Here is a 23907-nt window from a genome sequence, read left to right as displayed (position 1 = left end):
CTAGAATAAAATGGCGTAGCAGTGGGCGGCGACCACCACCGCCGCAACACCAGCGCCCACAGGGTGAACGACCCACTGGCAGAGCGGCCCCAATGCCACTCAAACCAGTCCCAGAGCCGCGCCTTCCCATAGACATGGTGCCACGGCAGCAATGGACGCCGCACAGCACCACACTAGTGTAAACAAGGTGTAAAAGCTCACTTATCATGTACTCCCAGTCAGACTGAGAAGCTGCCAGAAAGGAAGGATTATTGCATTTAAGTTCACGACCATCTGACCATTCTCTGTACCGTGATAAGACAATAAACCCAATATCTTGGGAAAAGTAGGACAGATCAAGAAACTGTACCCTAAGCTATTTAATGATATAAAATCTCATTTTGGGGGGTTGGCCCAGGTCTTCTTTAAACAACTGGTCTTTTTCATGTAATTAGTACAGGGATTACACCTGTTATTTTCCAAGCTATTTTTGGAAGATAAATTTCAGAACTGGGTGTAACCAGATTAGTAATTCCCACTGTCAACCAAATTTATAAAAGGGGTTTTCCTGAACTTTTCCATTGATGGCGTGTCCTCAGGATAGGCTATAAATATCTTTTTGGTGGGATACTGATACCTGTGCCCTGAAAGGAGCCAAGAGTTATGGCTCGGCTCATCTTCGGGTACAGTGGTCTGGCCATACTGATAATATATTAATTCTGGCATATATTCAACTGTTCCTAAAGTGGCTAACGCCCCCCCCCCCCCCCCAAAAAAAAAAAAAAAATCAGATGTCACTAGATATCTGGAGGGCTAATAGTTAATCTGACAATTCAGGGAATCAGTCAGATGAGCGTGAATTTTATTTTAATAATGGGAGTAAATATAAGGGCATGTGTATTCATACTCTCTGACTGCATAATCCCCGCGCCCGCCCCTGCTTACCAGTATAAACTGCTGTTGAATTCTCAGCTTGCCCAGAACTAGTAAAAATGTCAACATGGGCTTGCTGGATTTATGTAGAGGCTTGATAAATGCCCCCCCCCCCCCCCCCCCCAAACGTTTTCGGCCATGCCTCCATTGTAAGCCACTTTACAACTTTCACTTCGATCCATGCATCGTATCATATTTGGAAATTGATATTCCTTTTCCACAGAAACAATCATCCTGATATTTGTAGAACTCTTTCAATGTGTATTTCTCTAAATATTAACATTACTTCAGCTACAAATATTGCAGCAGCAATCTTTAAACATGGCGACAACTTGACCTATGTCAAGATAAATGACAGCCAAACCTGCAGATTTCCATGGGATTATCTGACAAGTTAATGTGTCTGGGGGCAGACCCTTGGCATGTGAAAAAGAGAATGGGCATGTTAGAGATCACCATGTTCAAAGCTTTGTTCCTCTCAAAGATGACAGAGGTTTCTGACAGGGGCTCATCCTTTTGCTCCCTGATAAAATAAAAATGAATGCTAGGCCAATTCAAGTGCCCATAAGGCCTGTTATAGAGGTGTAGAAGAAGGATGACATGTGGCCTTCTTTATATTGTAGTGAGAAAATGCCCCACCTTGCCCGGTAATACTTACAAGTAGTAAGACACAATTACGAGGTTTATGCCTCTATTCTAAAGCAATTGCTATTTTCTGGCTTTATAACGCTGTGGTTTCATACTCTGTGGTTACTGCACTGGAAGTGTATGCTCTGCACCATATTATATTTATGGCCTTAATTTTATCTCAGGCTGAGTCTAGAAGAAATCTTTGTCCAGTAACACAGCTGTAGAAATGACACCCATATACGTCTGCAACCATCTGTAACCATACTACCCATCTAGATGAAAAAACATTTGTACATAGCCATTGACACTGATGACAGTGATATCCAGATGCACCACAATGCAATGTCTATAATTTGATAGAGGAGCCTTTAGACCCCCTCATAGGGTCAAATAATGTCCCTGTAGCCCGCTGCACCCCTGCCAAAAACATAACTAGATTACCGTATATACTCGAGTATAAGCCGAGTTTTTCAGCACGAAAAATCGTGCTGAAAACTCGGCTTATACTCGAGTATATATGGGGGTCTGGATGATTTTGATGACGAAGGCCGCAGTGGTCTTCAACCAGCGGACCTCCAGAGGTTTCAAAACTACAACTCCCAGCATGCCCGGACAGCCGATGGCTGTCCGGGCATGCTGGGAGTTGTAGTTTTGAAACATCTGGAGGTCTGCAGGTTGAAGACCACTGATGAAGGGATTGACAGTCGGTGATGATGAAGAGGGGGGGATGATGACGGGAGTCTGGATGATAACATGGGGGGATGATGTATTTCCCACCCTAGGCTTATAGTCGAGTCAATAACTTTTCCTGGGTTTTTGGGGTGAAATTAGGGGCCTCGGCTTATATTCGGGTCGGCTTATACTCGAGTATATACGGTAATCAAAGCTTGGCATTCAGTACCTAATTATTAACTATATATCTGTATAGCCCGAACATCATACATGAGATTGCAAATGATGTACAGATTATTAAGCATTATATTATAATAATGCTAAATACCTAAATACTTACAATGGACTCTTTAGTATCCCTGATGGATATGATAGTCATGCTTCACTGGATACTTATAAATAGTATCTTACATTTTTTGGTATCTGACAAGTGTTTTTGCAGACCTCCCCTTTTGACACCTATTAAAGTATGCAACCATCTGTAACCATACCACCCATCTAGATAAAAAAAAAAAGCATTTGTACATAGTCATAGATACTAATGATAGTGGTATCCAGATGGACCAAAATCTATAATTTGATAGAAGAGAATTTGGACTTCCTCAAAAGGTCAAATACTGTCCCTGTATCTTACATTTTTTTCAATTATTTTTGCAGACCTCCCCTTTAACAATTAGAAAAAAAAAGTATGAAATATTCATTGTTCAGGGTTGGTTGACTCATTCTGGGAATTCTCATGCTACTATATGTAATACTGACATCCCCAATCTGTCTCTGACCTTTAGCCTTTGCACTCTATTAAATTCCTTATCCATTGTTTGACTATAGAGAAAGGCAGTGGTCCTCACTTTATGCTAATTCAGCTTTCTCATATAAGTGAAGCCTACCCCCTTCTTGTAGACCCTGCTTTTAATAACCCATTATTCCTTTACAAACATTTACCCTCATGTAATATGGAGCCGCATGTGCGTAATGAGCTCCTCGCCATAATGCTCAGGCTTTGCAAGGAATTCCCAAGTCCTGAATAAAGGAGCAGCTGGCAGTTAACTCATGGATAGATGTACTGCTGAGTAAACCCCCCCATATTTGTTTACAGAAAGGTCTACGTCATCATAGGATGGTTCAATTTCAGAGTGAATGCCTTGTCCAATATCTAGTGAGTATTTCAAAGGATATATACAAACATCTGATCTCAACAAAATTTTATTTAAGGTCTTAAGTAATAATACATATGGACAGTAGCTAAATGTAAACAGTGGAATCAAAATACCACGTAAACAAAATTATCATGAAAAGGAAATATAGTGTGCATAATATAGAGATATAGGCCGACGTTTATCATTGTCTTTAGACAGTTTTTTGTGTCTTGAAAAGGCGCACACAGGGTTAATTTGCACCTTTTTTGCACCTTTTGGTTTTTGCTGATTTTAGTTGCAATACATATGATATGGAAGGGATTTATGAACTGCGCATTTCTGTGAAAAGGCGCAAAAAAGGCGCAAAGCCACTGAAATTTCTCTAAAACTACAACAGCCCAGACTTAGCTTTTTGGTGTATGTGAAGAGAGAAATTTCAGAAAATGTGACCTGTACAAAATGTATCAAATGCCCTGTGACCAGTTAATAAATTTGGTGCTCCTACACATTATCAGCACACAAAAAAAGGTGTAGAAAATGCATCACTTACACCTACAATGATAAATGCCGGCCATAGAGTGCAATCTCAAACAAAGTAAAATATAAAGCACTATATATGGCAACCACAAAGCAGTCAAAACCCCAACACATACTCCCAGCACCCTCTATAGCATGTATAAGCTCCAATCTCTGAAGTTATGTATATTTAGAAAGGAACCTCAAAAAAGAAGAGAGAGAGAGAGGGGGGCTAATCAAGCTGACAGACAACACACAAGAGGGAAGACAAGACAGACTGGGTAGAGCAATTCAAACACAATACAGATATTTAGCCACCCATGTTCTCATATTGTGTTATACATATAAGGCTGTATTCACATCACGTTTTTACGGGACCGCATACGGCTGGGGGGGAGCTAAAACCGGCTGCTCCCGTATCCCTGCCGTATGCCGCCCGTATGAAATCCATTTCAATGAGCCAGCCGAAGTGAAACACTGACTCCGGTCGGCTCATTTTTGCCCCGCATGAGGTTTTCCCACCACACCTAAAAACGTAGTCGACCACGATTTGAGGTGCGGTGGAAAACCACATATGGGGCAAAAATGAGCCGACCGGCGTCAGCGTTTCACTCCGGCCATTGAAATGAATTACATACGGGTGGCATATGGCAGGGATACGGGAACACAAGGTTTTAGCTCCCCCCTCAAACTGCAACTGGGATTTTTTTGCAATACTGGTCAATAACTATAATCTAGTAGTAAACTAATAGTTCATTTTATTAAGAACCAAAAGTGTGAATAGACTGCATCTTCAAGTGCCTATCAATGGCAGCTAAAAAGAAGTAAAGAAATTTCCCCATACTCTTCTGCACATGTGGGACAGGGCCGTTTAACAAAGCTTGTTCAGGGCACTTTTTCATATTGGCCATTGTCACAGACTAGATAAAGTAGTAGATTCTAATCTAGAATCGGGGAAAATGTGGCAATTCCCACCAATTGTGAAACACAGTACCCCTACCACCATACTTACGAAAGCAGGACTGCAAAGTTGAAGAAAACATTTTAGACAGCCTGTCCCATACCAATGGAGTAGTACTTTTTATCCGGCTTCACCAATGCAATATTGATCAAAAACTTATTGGTGGTTTCCACCATTTTAGCCATTCAGATAGCTTCAAAGACCACCCAAGTCCTGCTCCCATTTAGACATGTAAACTAGCTTTCCCGGCTTATACATCAGCTCTGTATAGATCCATGAAATAAAGCTTTTCCATCCCAAAGACACAATTAGTATTCTTAGTCTTATATTTAATTAACATCCCTTTGTTTTAGGGATCTACAGTACCACATCACATGTTATTGCTGTAAAAAATGTATCTACTCTCAACATACATCCAGCTTAAACTGTGATATTGTGTTCCTGGAGTCCACCTCAGCCCGGGAACACTCACTGACTGATATCAGCGTCTCAAATGCTACTTGTCCCTTGCTAACATGGGAGATCTAGCAAGCGGTTCTTTGTTAGTTGCTAAAAAAAGACAATGTATCCAGTCAGCTTTTGCAGTAGAAACAAACTATGTTGATTTTTATTCTTTGGCTATAATGGAAAGAACCAGGAAGTTCCAGGAAAACCTTGTCCTGGAGGACATTCTATATCAAATATAATCTGTCATATGCTTGTTTGAGTTTATTATTGGCTGAGATTATTAAAATATAACAGGTTAAAATATAGCAGGTTATAAAGTACAGTATAGGTTATCTTGCTAGTTAGTATGTGGATAAGCAAGTGGATAATATTTAAACGTGGGAAGGGCCAGAGCTGCCCGATTCTGCTCAGAAAGCCAAACATGGTGTGTAAAAATTTAAAGAAAATCCTATAGACTTCCTATATATCTTTACTCCACTCACTCGGCTCTACAAGCAGAATTGTGTAGTGCCAAGCTGAAACAAAGTACTCACCTAAGTGTTCCTTCCCATTTGTTCTTGGAATCCTGTGGATCTTTTTGTACCAAGTCTTACCATCAGCATACATGACTGGCTGCCGTGGACACAGATGATTGAAAAAGGAGTATAGGCCATTGGTGAAAAAGTCTGGAAATTCATGAATAGAAATCCCTTAATACGATTCAAAAATTCACAACATTTTTTATTTAGTTGTCATTGGTCCAATAACAAAATATTGTCTGATGGGTAAACATGTGTGGTAAAGATGTGGAAAGCTTTAGTATTGTAGCTATAGCTGTTACAAGGGTAACAATTGCACGTGGAGCCAGGAACTTTGGGCCAATAGTCTGCAGGATTTAAACAAGAGAATGCAATTACTTTTTCTCTGAGTGGACAATAATGTTATCATGTAAGACATAGACATTTCAGGATAGATAGATATAGCTATGTATTTTATATTGTTTATAGATATAAGTTATAGATTGGGGGAAGGCAGAATCGCCTTTGTGTGGCAGGGCAGACAGCCCAGGAAGTGCAATGAATAAATTATGTTAACAGGACCAGATCCACTGTGAGAGCAGACAGTGTGGCCCACCGGGAATCTGCCTGGCATATCAGCTTTCCAGTTTGGGCCTTAGCGGGCCCCTCTCCCACCCCGGGACCCTGTGCAGCTGAACTGGCCATACCGGCAATACCTCCCTCCCTGATTCTGTTCCCTGTGTGTAGATCTTGTGTGGAAGAGTCCATGTAGTTTGATTATACAGGAACTGAAGTGTTGACCCAAATGAGAGTATTTTCCAGGGGGTGACCATGAGATAAAATGACCCAACTGAAGAAGAGGATTTCAGGACTTTTGGAAAGATAAATAAGGCAATACTCACAGGGCAACCGTCATTAACGCCAATAGGAGTTACACAAATTGCTCAACTTCACCTGTTTGGCTGTTTCTGGCTTAAGACCACCTCCAGCGGCCACAGACAGTCAGGAGCTGCCCAGAAAACTGAAACACGTGGGACAACCCCTTTTATCTGTTTAGGGCAGTTGCTATGCAACTGTCTCATAGCTTATCCATTGCTATTGATCAGTTAATAATAATTGTCACAGTTACCCCAGTCGGTTCTTGGTTTTCTCTTCTGTAGAGTTCTTTAGTATTTTAGGTTGTTATTATAAAACTCAGCCTGTTTGTTTAGTTATTGTGATTTAGTTTCTGCCCTTCCTTACTTTTGTCTCTTGGTCATAATGCCTGCTTGTAGTTTTTACAAGGTAAATTAGTAAATATTTTCCATATGGATAATTGCAGGAATACCTCCCAACTTTTGTTGAAAGCAAAGAGGGACAAACCACGCCCCTATCAACACCTCAGTCACGCCCCCTAGCCATGCCCCAGCCACATCATAACCACACCCAACCTTCTTCTTCAATATTATTCCACTGCGGTATATAACACACCGCACATACGAAATGGGAATTACTCTCTAACAGCAATAATGTTATCAGTCTGTCACCTGAGTTTAGGAGGATCTCTGCTAACCACCATTATTATTATGACAGGCCATAAAAGTGAGTACATACAGTTACATCTGGTGACTCACAGGTGATGTCTTTTCTGATCGCAGTCATTCATTTTTTTTCTTATCCATCCTTGCTCAGACAGTCATGGCAATTTCTTCCAGACATGACTTGTGTCTGCAGAACCCGAGGGAAAAAGCATATAAGGCTTTGCACTTTTCCAAGACCCAAAGTGCCACAAACAGTAATTTATGCAACCCTTGGTGTCCCACACAGTAGAGTTGGTAGATAAGTGGATTGAGGAAAAGTAGGTAGGTACCCCCATTAGATAGGTTGCTCCAGTAGGTAGTACAGTCCCTTCCTGTAGTTTTCCCCAAGAATCAAACATTTGCCAAGAAGTTTACACTCCCAGAAAACCCACACAGTCGTATAAATTATAACTTGTCCCAGAGACCATACACTGACCAAGGAACACACAAGGTCCCAAAACACCACTGGTGTCCCCTGGTCCCGTCCAGTTTGCCGGCAAATCCTATCAGCTTTATAGAGCTCTGCCGCATGTGCCCAATTCACAAAACTCAAAGTCAGTATGTTGTTTCTTATTTCTTTTTTCTTTAAGCTAACACCTGACTGCAGTGTTTTTGGCCCAAAAAACGCCATGCACTGAGTATGGTGTTCTTTTTTTCTGACATTTTCTTTTCTCTCTCTCTCAGTAATTTTCAGCTTTGTCCATTTTTCAGTTCAGTGAGTCTTTTACTCTTTTCCCAAGAACTACTTGTCTGCAATTTACAGCAAGGAGAACAGCAAGGAGATTGGAGAGTATGGAAGGGTCAGTGCTAAGATTGTAAAACCCTCAAGAATAAATTGCATATGCTTTTCTGTTAACAGAGTCAATGTGGATTACTCATTGTGAATGTTATTCAGGCTGATGCATTTCTGTTTTGTAACTCTTAGGTGACCCTATTCCTACTATGGTAGGTGTCCAACAGGGCCTGCCACCTTCCTTACACACAGTAGGTAGAAATATAGCTTCAAGCAGCAATACAGGTGGCCATGCAGCAGAGCCTGGTTATAGCACACAATTGCTTTGATCCCATATGGTGGAGAAAGTTATCGTGAACATGTGTGCTAACTTTCATATTGTTACGACCAGCAATTTTACAGGAAACTATGTATACAGAATATTGCGCAATCCATTACGGCTGCCAAACTATGTGATCAATTGTGGTACAGAAAGTGATCATGGACATGTGTGCTAATTTTCACATTGTTCCAACAAGCATGTATGCAGAATATTGCTGCCAAATATGGCTGCCAAACCATGTGATAATTTTACTCCTTAAAAAACAAAGTCTGAGTCAGCAGCATCTCATTGTAGACCTCTACAGCTGCAACTGATTTAAAGAATATTTGAAATTCAAAATTACCACTGACCTCCATGACATTTGCTAACGAATCTGGTTTAAACATACATTGTTGGTTTAGAGAAGAAGATATTTGTAGAATATTGTGCAATCCAGTATGGCAAATAAATAATGTGGACCATAGACTTGAAATGAACAAATAATAATCTTGATCATAGTGTAACCACATATAACAATTTATACATTACGCAAATGAAACAGCTTTAACAATCATAGACAAGCGTGCCAAATTGTGAATTATTCTAACAGTTTCAGAGAAGAGGATGTTTTTGGAATATTGTGTAATCCAATAAAGCTGCCGAAAAAGTGGTCAATAGACTTGTAATGAACAAAGATTTATCAAAACATGTGTAGAGGAAGAGTGGTGCAGTTGCCCATATCAACCAATCAGATCTCACGTCTTTTTTATGAGTTTTGGAAGTATATAGAGTATATACAAGCACTTGTTTAGCGGAATAAAAATTATAATAATAATCTGAACAAAAACATTAAAAGTATTTTGTAACTTTGTTGTCTGACCACCTTCTTATAACTACTAAGTCTAGGAGATGCATCTCTAATACACTATATGGGCTAAAAGTATTGGGGCGCTGTTCTTAGTCATTGAAATCAGTTATTTAATTTAGTCCCATCGCCACAGGTGTAAAATCCCAGCCCCTACCTACCAGTACAATCTGCCTTTCAAAACATTTGTGAAAGAATTGATCATTTTGAGGCTATGTTCAGACGTCAGAAATTCCGCATTGATGTGGAATTCCACATCCGGATCCGCATCTTTCCACTTCTATGCGGAATTTCTGTGTACTGTGTGCAAAATTCATGCAGAACTTCCACATGAATCCACAGTACACTGAAAAAATTGTGCTGTTTTTCCATTACAAGAGTAACATTTTGCACAGAATCCATGTGTTCCATACAAATTCTGCACGTAATTTGCACAATATCTTCATTTAGCGGAGAAAAGAAAGTCCCATTGACTTAAATGGGCTTCCGCAGCAAGAATTCTGCAAAAATTTAAGACATGACTTCAGCCACTTTTTTACATTTCTTCCCTCCTTGATCTTACCAGATTAGCTGTAAGAAGGGTTTAGAAACCACAGCACAGCCATAAGGTACATAAGGCATTAAAATCAGGACAAAAACTGTGTGCTGGGTGTTTCTAGGCATGGGTTTCTATGTCCAATCATCTGCATGAAAGCGCAATGCCAATGATAACTGCAGATGGGACCAACTCCATCAACGGTTGTGGACTCCGGGTAGGCTTGATATGTAAGTGTTGCAGTACTTTTATTCTTATAGTGTATGTGCAGTGGGATCCTTATGTCTGCAACTACTAGTTTCTGTTTTCTTGTAAACATCTGAATGGGGCTATTTATGCAGCATAGGCAAGATTTTTGCATGTGTGAAACGGTAACAGAACTTGATCAGCGGTTATTTCCATGGATAACTGCAAGCAACTATATAATATCATGCAGTACTCGGCTGAATTAAATCCTCCAGGCACCCTTCAGATGCGTGTTTGGTTTTGTCCATAAATGCCATGGACGATGCTTCAGTGCCAGCCCTTTTCTTCCTATTTGAGATGGCCACCAAAGCCTGGCAATGGGACACAAGAGGGTCCTCACTTAGCAGATAGGTATGGTAGATCCTGTGTGTATGCCACACATGTCTTTAGTTGGGATACCCTTTAGAAACAGAACTCCGACCATAACAACCATTTTTAAAGTCTATTGACCTTGATAGTATTTAGGAATTCAGAAAATACCGTAACATTATTGAGATATCAGAGTTCTGAGACCTGGAAGCTCTGAAAAGCAACCTATATTATCTACTGACAAGTCAAATTACAATCTTTTATTTTTCAACATGTTTTGTTTCCAATGTTATAACAATATTTCATAATGTATGATCATTGAGTAAAAGGAGAGAATGAAAGAATGACAAGGGTATGAATACTCTTAAAGTGCCCTGTATTCAGTTGGTCTGTGTGCAAATCTAAGAGTGCATTCTGCTGCGTGAATATTTTCTGTTCAATAATCCTATTAAAGCTGCGAGTTTCTGAGGTTAAAAGCTTTTTAATTACCCTACGCTTCTCTAGTGTTATTGATAGTATTGTTTTAACCCTCTTCTTCCCTGCACCCAGGCAATATATTCTACACACTCGTTATGTGCATGCTTGGATTTCCCTCATTCAATAGTATTTTTAAAGCCAGTGAAAAGGTCCCATAAATATTGAATGTAATACTAAGCTGTGAATCATTATTAGGTCACTTCGTTCCCTTCAAGCCATCAAATCATAAGGTTTGACCACTTTACTGCCTTGAGAGATTGACCATTTATCTCATGGATTTTTGTATTAAATTTTGACAGGCAGCTGCTCTACAGAGGCAAATATTTGACTTCCTTGGTTACCAGTGGGCTCCAATATTAGCCAATTTCCTTCACATTATGGCTGTCATCCTGGGGATATTCGGCACTTTACATTACAGATCTAGATATCTAATCTTGGTAAGTAATATTGTTGTTTATGAGATTTCTCATTTTTGTATTATGAACCTTTTTTTATTATGTAAAGTAAAGATAGAATTCAGGGTGGGGTAACAGGGAGTGGGGTGGCAAAAGAAGAGTGTTACAAAGTACATGCGACTGCAACAACAAATAAAGAAGTGAAAGGAGAGAAGACAGCACTGAAGTCCATCCACCATGCATGTGACCATCTAAATTACCAGTCGAGAACCAAGTGTAGATGACAGCACACATAGAGGCCAGAAGTAGTGTTCAAGCTGTGGTTTTTTTATTGCATTCCCCATAAGATTTTGGCAATTACCTTAAATAGAGAATGAGTAACTAAAAGTCTACATAAAAAATTCTGTCATCTAACAGTAAGGGTGGGTTCACACTATACTTTTCTTCACATTTCAATGTTTTCATTACAGTACATTTAATTTAGCTTTATGTAAAAACTACATGTCTACGCAAAAAAAGGACATGTTACAATCCTTTCAAAGGGAAATGGATTTGCTATGTTTCATTAAGCAGCATCCATTAACGTATACATTTTTTTTTGTATAAAACATATACATTAAATGGAAACAAAATGTAGTGTGAACCCACTAGTATACATTTTTATAGCTATACATAATATTTATTTTAACCTCTTAACGACCACGGACGTAAATGTACGTCCTGGTTTGGTGGGACTTCGCGCACCAGGACGTACATTTACGTCATGTGTATGACCGCAAGCATCGTAACGGTGCACGCGTCATGCACGGCAGGTTCCAGCTGCTATCAGCAGCCAGGGACCCGCCGGTAATAGCCGACATCCACGATCGCGTGGATGTCCGCCATTGACCCCTCAGATGCTGTGATCAATACAGATCATGGCATCTGCGGCAGTGCGGTACTTTGAATGGATGATCGGATTGCCCGCAGCGCTGCCGCGGCGATCCGATCATCCAGCATGGCGGCCGGAGGTCCCCTCACCTGGCTCCTGCTGTCTCCCAGGGTCTTCTGCTCTGGTCTGAGATCGAGCAGACCAGAGCAGAAGATCACCGATAATACTGATCAGTGCTGTGTCCTATACATAGCACTGAACAGTATTAGCAATCAAAGGATTGCTATAGATAGTCCCCTATGGGGACATAAAAAGTGTAAAATAAAAGTTGAAAAATGTAAAAATTAAAAATTAAAAAAGTGAAAAATCCCCTCCCCCAATAAAAATGAAAATTGTCAGTTTTTCCCATTTTACCCCCAAAAAGCGTAATTTTTTAAAATAAACATATTTGGTATCCCGCGTGCGTAAATGTCCGTACTATCAAAATATATTGTTAATGACCCTGTACGGTGAATGGCGTAAACGTAAAAAAATTAAAAAGTCCAAAAATGCAGCTTTTTTGTCACTTTTTATATAAAAAAAAATTAACAAAAAATTATCTAAAAGTTTTATATATGCAAATGTGGTATCGATAAAAAGTGCAGATGACGGCGCAAAAAATGAGCCCTCATACCCCCGTATATATGGAAAAATGAAAAAGTTATAGGTGGTCAAAATAGGGCAATTTTAGATTACTGATTTTGTACAAAAAGTTTTAGATTTTTTTTTAAGCAGTACAAAAATATAAAAGTATCTAGCCATGGGTAGCATTTTAATCATATTGACCCACAGAATAAAGAACAAATGTCATTTTTACCGTAAACTGTATAGTGGGAAAACAAAACCCTCCAAAATGCGCAAAATTGTGGTTTTCATTTCAATTTCCTCCCTAAAAATTCTTTTTTGGGGTTCGCCGTACATTTTATGGTAAAATGAGAGGTTTCATTACAGAGTACAACTGGTCAAGCAAAAAACAAGCCCTTATATGGGTCTGTAGATGGAAATATAAAGGAGTTATGGATTTTAGAAAACGAGGAGGAAAAAACGAAAACGCAAAAATAAAATTGGCCTGGTCCTTTAGGTGAAAATGGGCTTGGTCCTTAAGGGGTTAAACAGTGAGTATACTGATGGCTGCTTTTCTATAGACTTTTATAGAGCACATTATTACAGGCCGTTTTATTGCTGAATTCTTCATGTCATTTTACAATGTGTGAAACATCCCTACCCCCAACCTGTTTGCAAAATTTCCTACATCAGTAATATAATAAATTGATTTAAAGGAGATGTGCAAATTTACAGTGAACACAAATGTGGTTGTATCTAAACCTCTTTCTAATAATGGCTGCAGGGGCATACATATAAAGAACTAAATCATGGAGACAATAGTATAAAGAAATGACATCACATGCTTATTAGAATGCGAGGATAGAAAGAGTTTATCTTTGTGGAACTCTTACACATTTTTGTTTGCAATTTTCTTTGCATATTTGACCTTAGTAGTACTATATGTAAGGGGTAACCCTTGTTCCACCCTTAAAGGGGTACTCCACTGGAAAACATTATATATTTTGTTTTTAATCAACTGGTTGCAGAAAGTTACACAGATTTGTAAATTACTTCTATTAAAAAATCTTAATCCTTCCAGTACTTATCAGCTGCTGTATGGTCCACAGGAAGTTCTTTTCTTTTAGAATTTCCTTTCTGCCTGACCACAATGCTCTCTGCTGACACCTCTGTCCATTTTAGGAACTGTCCTAAAATGGACAGAGGTGTCAGCAGAGAGCACTGTGGTCAGGCAGAAAGAAAATTCAAAAAGAAAAGAACTTCATGTGGATCATAACAGCAACTCATAAGTACTGGAAGGATTACAATTTTTTAATAGAAGTAATTTACAAATCTGTTTAACTTTCTGGCACTAGTTGATAAAAAAAAAATGCTTTCCAGTGGAGTACCCCATTTCTGTGTTTCCCTTGTATACTTTATTGTTTCTAATAGTATACCCCCACTGCTGCCCTTACAGTGGGGATCAAAAGTTTGGTAAACATTTGTAGTAATGTGCATAAAGAAGCCAAGGAAAGATGGAAAAATCTCTAAAAGGCATCAAATTACAGATTAGACATTCTTATAATATGTCAACAAAAGTTAGATGTTATTTCCATCATTTACACTTTCAAAATAACAGAAAACAAAAAAAGGGTGTCTGCAAAAGTTTGGGCACCCTGCAGAATTTATAGCATGCACTGCCCCTTTTGCAAAGCTGAGACCTGCCAGTGTCATGGATTGTTCTCAATCATCATCTGGAAAGACCAGGTGATGTCAATCTCAAAGGTTTTAAATGCCCAGACTCTGACCTTGCCCCAACAATCAGCACCATGGGTTCTTCTAAGCAGTTGTCTAGAAATCTGAAACAGAAAATAGTTGACACTCACAAAGCTGGAGAAGGCTATAAGAAGATAGCACAACGTTTTCAGATGTCAATATCCTCTGTTCGGAATGTAATTAAGAAATGGCAGTCATCAGGAATAGTGGAAGTTAAAGCAAAATCTGGAAGACCAAGAAAAATATCAGAAAATAACAGATACCAGGATTGTGAGAAAAACAATTCAAAACCCACGTTTGACTGCACAATCCCTCCTGAAAGATCTGTCAGACACTGGAGTTGTGGTACACTATTCCACTATAAAGAGATACTTGTAAAAATATGTCTTCATGGAAGAGTCACCAGAAGAAAACCTCTTCTACATTCTCACCACAAAAATCAGTGTTTGAACTTTGCAAATGAACATATAGACAAGCCTGATGCATTTTGGAAACAAGTTCTGTGGACCGATGAGGTTAAAATTTAACTTTTTGGCCGGAATGAGCAAAAGTACATTTGGAGAAGAAGGGGAACAGAATTTAATGAAAAGAACCTCTGTCCAACTGTTAAGCATGGATGCTTTGGGGTTGTATTGCAGCCAGTGGCACAGGGAACATCTCACGAGTAGAAGGAAATGGATTCAATAAAATGTCAGCAAATTTTGGATGCTAACTTGATGCCATCTGTAAAAAAACTGAAGTTAAAGAGGGGATGGCTTCTACAAATGGATAATGATCCTAAACACACCTCGAAATCCATGGGGGATTACATCAAGAGGCGTAAACTGAAAGTTTTGCCATGGCCTTCACAATCTCCTGACCTCAACATAATTGAAAATCTATGGATAGACCTTAAAAGAGCAGTGCGTGACAGACAGCCCAGAAATCTAAAAGAACTGGAAGACTTTTGTGAGGAAGAATGGGCAAAGATACCTCAAACAAGAATTGAAAGACACTTGGCTGGCTACAAAAAGCATTTACAAGCTGTGATACTTGCCAAAGGGGGCAGTACAAGATATTAACTCTGCAGGGTGCCCAAACTTTTGCAGACGCCATTTTTTTTTCTGTTATTTTGAAAGTGTAAATGATGGAAATATAATTTGATGCCTTTTGGAGATTTTTCCATCTTTCCTTGGCTTCTTTATGCACATTAATACAAATTTTTACCTGGGGTGCCCAAACTTTTGATCCCCACTGTACATACAGTTCATACTGTACGGTGTGCCTGACTTGCTTTGTATGGATAGTGGACTCCGGGCTACTGTACACAGCAGCACTGCTGCTGAACCATTTTCTGGCTTCCAGCTCGCAGGAAATAGTCTGGAGTCAGAACAGGGCCACACAGAGCTCTGTTGTGCTCTTAAATATGAGGTGCTGAGATAAGGAAGCAGGAGAGGGAATGGAAGGGAGTTTGGTGCCAGAACAGGAAGTTCTCAATCTATTGCTTGTAATGACAGAGGGACATGCTGCGTGTACAGAGTAACAGACCCATAGACTGTACAGCCACCTGAGACAGCTGGTGGGTTAAATGAAAAATGACAGAAGATCTTTAGGAGCTGATGCCTGAGTAGGGGAGGAATAAAGAGACCACTTGCTTGAGCGAAAATGGCCAAAGGATAGGGCGGCTAGCAACCTTTTTTGTCTTCTGTAGGGTTAAACCTCTGGGCTGAACAGAGTGAGTGGACTTGTGGGGAAAAAAGTGACAGTTAACAGTGACATGGCATTTAAAAAAAGTTTAAGACGTTCGAAGTCAGCATCCTGTGTGAAACTTGTTGCAGTTTATGTTGAGTAGTTCTTTAAAAATATGGCACCCCTTTACAAAGGGGACTTGGCCTGAAACTATCTTTCTCACCATGTAGCTAGGGTTTATACTCCTATGTTGGGCACAGAATTATGCAAGGTGCACATTGCAGCTGATTACATTTGGATTCTGTGAAATGCATTGGTGGTGCAGAACATGTGAAGGTGTAAGGTGGCTCCCATGCACAGTTGCTCTTGCATCAGGCTCTGGTAGAAAGAATCCTCTCAGAGAGCAAGAATAGCACAGTAGAATGAGAGCCAAGTGTCACTGGAACCCGATTTGGTGGGACCTGTGACAGAGATTGAGATTCCCAGCCTTAGCTTAAAGGGGTACTCCGGTGGAATTTTTTTTTTTTTTTTTATCAATTGGTGTCAGAAAGTTCAACAGATTTGTAAATTATTTTTGTATAAAAATCGTAATCCTTCAAGTACTTATAAGCTGCTGTATGCTCCAGAGGAAGTTATTTTCTTTATGAATTTTTCTGTCTGACCACAGTGCTCTCTGCTGACGCTTCTGTCCAAAGTAGGACACATTCCCATAGCAAACCTATCCTGCTCTCCATTGCTCCTGAGAAATGGAGTAAAGCTTTTTTATTGCCCAAAAAAATGTCAATGCTACATATGTGGTAAACAATTCTTGGAAACTATATTTATAATTTACAGTCAGATTTCAGGGGTAATCTTAGATCCCTACCACAAATTGCCTTACTATTCTTTCTCCCTGGACTTATTTTACACGTAGGAATCTGTCAGCTGCAATTCACATTCCAAACTCCTAATATGGTTAGATAGCTATTAAAGCAAGGAGACACATGGTACCTTTCATATATCTGGCTGTGTTTTCATAACATAGAGAAATGCTATAGTCCGGTGGAAGTGTCAAAGAACACCTCATTGCTCCCAATCCCTTTCCTGGCTTAATAGACAGTCAGCTAGAAGCCGAGCCCTGTTTCCAAATCTCACACCTGAGCACAATTTGGATGCACAGTCCAGGAACAAGACTTGAAGGCTGAGCCCTGTCAGTCAAGCAGCGACATGGATGGAAGGCGCTGACAGGAGATGTTACAGCCCCCAGCACTTCAGGGGCTTAGGAACGCCTATTTAATGCTTTGCACCAGAGAATAAAAGCATTTTTCTATGTTATGTAATGTGAATTGTAGCTGACAGATTCCCTTTAAGAAGGGAGTCCTCCACCATGTTATTACAGTAGTAAGGACAGTTATCCTAAGAAATTGGAGTTCCTCAGTGGTTGTGATGTTAGCTGAGCGGATGACCAAGGTCAACTACCTACAGTATGCTGGAAGATTAAATGACTGACAACTATGGTGAGGTTGGCATGTTTTTCTTTAAACTCCTTGTTTAGCTTGGTTTACCAACCAGTTCCAGATATGACAGAGAAGATATAGGTTAACAGTTTAAATCTTTATTTGAATGTGCAAATTTAATACATATATTAATTTGTTAAAAATTGAGATTCATAGAAAACATGCTTTTCCATTGCTCATTCTTGTGAATTTTTCATTGATTTTCACAATAAAATTTACATTAAGGAAAAAGGAAAATATGTTCTGCATATTGGAAAAAATGTAAATGAGATTTTCATTATTTGCATTTATGCAGCATCTGGGTGCGGGTGCAAAGCAGAAGCACTGCAATAAAATATAACGTGAACTTAGCCTAATGCACTTCAATAAGGTTTCCACTTTTGGATGATGCATTATATTAAAATATCCCCATATTATTTATTGCCTTTTAGAGGCCATACACATTACAGATTTTGACTGGCCATTCCAACAATATTAATGATAGTAGCCAACAGTCTAGACTGTCTAATTTCCAAGCAGCGGCAAACAGTGCCAGACGTGTTGGAGCTACACAAGCATGATTATAGGGAAACCTAGCATGTTAACCTGTTCTGATAATATGAGGTATCTAATCATAAAATATTTATTCTGGTTTTTTTGCAGTATTCTGTGTGGTTGGCATTATGGGTTGCATGGAATGCCTTTATAATCTGTTTCTACCTGGAAGTGGGGCATTTATCACAGGTAAGACATTTTGTTTCCTTCTGTCCCTACCTATTGTTAATCTATCCCTAACCCCCTCCCTGCCTTTAAAAAAATCTTTTTTTCAACTAACAAATTCGTTATCTTCATCTTCTTTCTTGCTGCGATGTCCTCTCCCGAAAGCCGGCTTCCCCACCTGATGCCTGTCGGGAGCACGCATAGATGATCAGCGAATCGCAGGCTGCTCCGGGGGCTCCTCCTCCCTGTTTAGCAGTGCATGTGCCACCCAGGGAGGAGGAGTATAGGAGTAGCCTGCCTATAAATAACATATATACACCTGCCGAGACCCTGTAAAGTTGTAGTGGAGCTTCAGCGCGGCACTGACAACTAGAATCTAAGCAGCCAATGCGCGCAGCCCCCGCGTTCACTGCGCTCACTCCCAGGGAGCGAGCGCAGCCTGAATGAATTAGGACTGATTGCCCGGCCGGCATTGGTCCGAATTCAGGTGTGACGTCACGCCAGGCTGCAGCCGGCCACTAGGAGGGAGACCCCTAGTGGCCGGTTTTCAAATGTAAAATACACCATAATAATAATAAAAAAAATAATGAAACTATATTAGATATATGTTGTAGTACATAAGTACTACAAAGAAGGTAGGATCCAGCTCAAATGCAAATAAAATCCGTTTATTGTGGACAAAGCAGGAACAAGAAGGTAGTACCTTCTTGTTCCTGCTTTGTGCATAATAAACGGATTTTATTCGCATTTGAGCTGGATCCTACCTTCTTTGCTTTTCTCCATTGTTTGGTGTTGTCCAGCACTGGGCTCCGGGCTCCATCTGTTCCGGGCGGGGTGAGCTGTCTGGAGTTCTCTCCTTCTACTTCCTTTACTATAAGTACTACAACATATAATTTAAAAAAAAAATGTTGGTGACAGTGCCCATTTAAGTTTTGTTATCCCCGTGTTCTACTGTATTTAATGTCACCTATATGGCTACTACTGGATTTACCACCTTCCATTAATGTAGTATTGAAGTTAAGGACATGATTGCAGGAGCCTCTCCAAACTGTTTTAAAAGCCTTCTTTATGAAAGGATTTTATAATATAGTTTTTTTTTGAACAGAAACATAATACTGTTTGAAACTAGAGAACTTCATGTTATTGATATGTTTCCAGCACAGGGACCTGATAATGAATTTTAACACTTCCTTGCATCGGTCGTGGTGGATGGAGAATGGACCAGGCTGCCTTGTGACACCTGTTCGATCACCACCTCTGTCACTAGCGGATCACCACATGGTCACAGTGACTGGCTGTCTTCTTGACTATCCCTACATTGAAGCTCTGAGCAGTGCACTACAGATCTTTCTGGCGGTAAGTATAAATGAAAACATAAGAGTTGCTCTTGCTGTAAGAGTCAACATTATTAACTGTGGACCCTGCTGATTTCCCAACTCTCATAATTCTACTTCTGTACTGTCCAAAAGGGATGTAAACAAGAGAAAATGTTGCCGATGCCTCACTACTTTTCACTTCTAATGCTTTTTCAAGTGACAGTAAAAACAGACAATGGCTGTCAGCATGAACCCTTTCAAAGCTTTTATAGAAAAATCTAACTTTGAAGGACTCAATGGTCACAATTGTCTAACATAAGCCTTTAAAGATATTTCAATTTCAATTCATTTGATACTAATGATAAAATAATTATTATCTGGGGTGATGAGAATAGCTGACTCTGCAGGGGATCGATTTATCAAATGCAATCACCACATAGAATAATGACAACTACAAAAATATTATTATATTAGAACACTATATTGTCTGTAATTGACATGTGCCCTACACAGAATCTGGGTGCCATAAAGTAAATTGTAACCCTATGAAACTCCGATCACAGTTCATAAGTAGACAACAGTCTGTGTGAGGTCAGTAATAGAACACAAATATATCATTTACTGTTAGCGTCCATAAAATAATTACTGGTGTATAACATTTAACTTCTAAAATATGTAATAGCCATGATACAGAAATACTAGGGGCACCTGGTAGATGACCTTCATTTCTCCATGTAGTTGGAGATTATCAAATGCTGTTCCCCCAATCTCCACATTACGACTTCACAGACTACCTTATCATATGTAAGACTGGGTTCACATATATCAGTTGTTCGGCACAGTTTCCCTCTGGCGTGCATCGGAGGGAAACTGATGCTAGAACTGATCCCATTCATTTGAATGGAACAGTTCACAATCATCCAGCGTCTCAATTTTGACGCCAGATGGTTGGACACGCCAGAGAGCACTGGACAGGGGAACGCAGCTTGCTGGGTTCCCCTATCCGTTGCTCAGAAACAATGGATGCCGGATGCCATACAACTGATGACAATTATGGCGTCAGTTGCGTCGAGATTTAGGCTGCGTTCACCTATGCCGGATGCTGGACGTATGCGAACCCAACCTTAGTGAGTCTGCCAAGACAGTGCTAAAGTTGGTTAAGAATCTTCTCAGGACAAAGGCAATTGTGCTTCCAGGACCTAAGGTTTAATATATGGGTTACTTTGCCAATAAACCGAACCCAGAGTACTTTATAATGAGCTCTAAGTTCCCACATCCAACTTTTCAGTTCACCTATTGCACATCCAATAGACGATTAAATGTATGAAAATATTTTCTTCTTTTCATATTCCTTTATTTTTCTTTTCTTTTTCTGCCTGCTCTCAGCTCTTCGGCTTTGTGTATGCCTGTTATGTCAGCAAAGTCTTCATGGATGAAGAAGACAGCTGTGAGTATTTTTTGTAAAGTTCCTCTATAATATATAAGAGGAGATGTTAATATTTGGAACTATGTAGTGTGAATATTGGGGGAGATTTATCAAAACCTGTGCAGAGGAAAACTTGCCCAGTTGCCCATAGCAACCAATCAGATTGCTTCTTTCATTTTTAGGAAGGCCTGTGAAAAATGAAAGAAGCAATCTGATTGGTTGCTATGGGCAACTGGGCAAGTTTTCCTCTGCACAGGTTTTGATAAATCTCCCCCATTGTTAGGAAAGAGATGGGATTCCTCCAAAATATGAACATAGACTAGGATAAATAATATCTAATTTATGCTCAAATACCATATTTTTCATAAATAAAGTCATAGAATGCATAAATTATTTTGCACAAAAGCCATATTATGCTGCGGCACTGTCTAATAAAAATAATGAAAACTGTGTGCTAGCCTAAAAGTTTATCGTTCACTACATTTATTTTCTATTTATGCACAGTTGATTTCATTGGCTCTTACGATTCCTATGGATATCAGGCTCCCATGAAGACATCACACCTCCAGTTGCAGCCACTGTACAAGTACGTTTGTCTCTGACGAATGTGTCATCAGAAGATTACCTATTTAAATCAAGTTTTTATGTTAAACTTTTTTATAAACACATTCTTTTTCAAATTGTTACCATATCTGAACCTATATAATGATAGCTATCTTTTACTTTAACTCATGTTACCATTCTCTCTTAATATTTGAGTCAATTGTCTGCCCATGTAAATGGAGCCTTAAAACAAAACTTTAAAGCATACCTGTCATAATGCCAAAGAAAAAAAAAAAGTGATGTTACTCAGTACCTAATTCTGATCATGTACATATCATTTTTATGTGTCTCGGACCTACAGTCATGGCCGCAAATGTGGGCACCCCTGAAATTTTTCAAGAAAATGAAGTATTTCTCACAGAAAAGGATTGCAGTAACATATGTTTTGCTATACACATGTTTATTCCCCTTGTGTGTATTGGAACTAAAACAAAAAAGGCAGGAAAAAAAGCTAATTGGACATAATGTCACACCAAACTTCAAAAATGGGATGGACAAAATATTGGCACCCTTAACTTAATATTTGGTTGCACACCCTTGGGAAAAAATAACTGGAATACGTCACTTCCTATAACCATCAATAAGCTTCTTACACCTCTCAGCCGGAATGTTGGACCACTCTTCCTTTGCAAACTGCTCCAGGTCTCTCTTATTGGAAGGGTGCCTTTTCCCAACAGCAATTTTAAGATCTCCACAGGTGTTCAATGGGATTTAGATCTGGACTCATTGCTGGCCACTTCAGAACTCTCCAGCGCTTTGTTGCCATCCATTTCTGGGTGCTTTTTGACATATGTTTGGGGTCATTGTCCTGCTGGAAGACCCAAGATCTCGGATGCAAACCACAGCTTTCTGACACTGGGATGTACAGTGCCACCCGTAATCCGTTGGTAACTCAGATTTCATGATGCCTTGCACATATTCAAGGCCCCCGGTGCCAGGGGCAGCAAAAACGACCCCAAAACATAATTGAACCTCCGCTATATTTCACTGTAGGTACTATGTTCTTTTCTTTGTAGGCCTCATTCCGTTTTCGGTAAACAGTAGAATGTTGTGCTTTACCAAAAAGCTCTATCTTGGTCTTATCTGTCCACAAGACGTTTTCCCAGAAGGATTTTGGCTTACTCAAGTTGATTTTGGCAAAATGTAGTCTTGCTTTTTAATGTCTCTGTGTCAGCAGTGGGGTCCTCCTGGGTCTCCTGCCATAGCATTTAATTTAATTTTAATTTTGATGGATAGTTCTCGCTGACACTGATGCTCCCTGAGTCTGCAGGACAGCTTGAATATCTTTGGAATTTGTTTGGGGCTGCTTATCCACCATCCGGACTATCCTGCGTTGACACCTTTCATCAATTTTTCTCTTCTGTCCACGCCCAGGGAGATTAGCTACTGTGCCATGGGTTGCAAACTTCTTGATAATGTTGTGCACTGTGGACAAAGGCAAATCTAGATCTCTGGAGATGGATTGTAACCTTGAGATTGTTGATATTTTCCCACAATTTTGGTTCTCAAGTCCTCAGACAATAATTTTGTCCAGCCCATTTTTGGAGTTTGGTGTGACATTATGTCCAGTTTGCTTTTTTTCCTCCCTTTTTTTGGTTTAGTTTCAAAAAAAGGGAATAAACATGTGTATAGCAAAACATGTGTTATTGCAATCCTTTTATGTGAGAAATACTTCATTTTCTTGAAAAATTTCAGGGGTGCCAACATTTACGGACATGACTGTAGCTCTCACTATGTGTGTCATTCAGCTTTCACAAACTCCTGAATGTCTGATCAGCTTCTTTGTAATACAGAAGTCAGAGAAAGCTATGGCTGTTCAAGCATGCTGGAAGTTGTAGTTTTACAACAGCTGGTGTTGCAATGTTTGTAAAGCACTGTGTTGCCTTTAGCTGTTGCAAAACTACAACTTCCAGCATGCCCACACATCCTGGAGGCACACAGCTGGAGAATACACAGCTCTAAAACAGAGTTTTACAAAGATTGTATCCCCAGCTGTTGCAAAACTACAACTCCCATCATGGGAGTTGTAGTTTAGGAACGCCTGAGGGCTCTAGTGGCAGCTATTTTCATTTTAAATTTTTTAGTAAAATTAATTTTTTTTTAAATAAATGTATATTGAAAAAAGTCATCTTATCAGTAGTACTACAAAATATAAAAAGGTTTTTCATAATGACAGTGCTATTTTAATATTATTAGTTTTAAGTTATTAATATTTACAGTGTTATATCATTTTTGTAATCATAATTGTATATATTTTATCTTTGGCAAATACAGTGTTT

At 39.5% G+C, this 23907-nt stretch overlaps 1 protein-coding gene across 1 annotated transcript in view; it reads left to right on the top strand.

The window, feature by feature from the left end:
- NKAIN1 (sodium/potassium transporting ATPase interacting 1) overlaps positions 1-23907 on the top strand; it is a 32461-nt gene that overhangs the window by 5627 nt on the left and 2927 nt on the right. Inside the window, exons 2-6 of the mRNA XM_056557312.1 lie at positions 11096-11233; positions 18227-18307; positions 19442-19639; positions 20986-21046; positions 21530-21611. Coding sequence (XP_056413287.1) covers positions 11096-11233; positions 18227-18307; positions 19442-19639; positions 20986-21046; positions 21530-21611 — 560 coding nt within the window. The remainder of the gene's footprint in view (positions 1-11095; positions 11234-18226; positions 18308-19441; positions 19640-20985; positions 21047-21529; positions 21612-23907) is intronic.

This window comes from Hyla sarda, chromosome 2 (assembly GCF_029499605.1).
Source record: "Hyla sarda isolate aHylSar1 chromosome 2, aHylSar1.hap1, whole genome shotgun sequence".
Classification (NCBI taxonomy): Eukaryota; Metazoa; Chordata; class Amphibia; order Anura; family Hylidae; genus Hyla; species Hyla sarda.
This window is presented reverse-complemented; position numbering and strand designations above follow the sequence as displayed.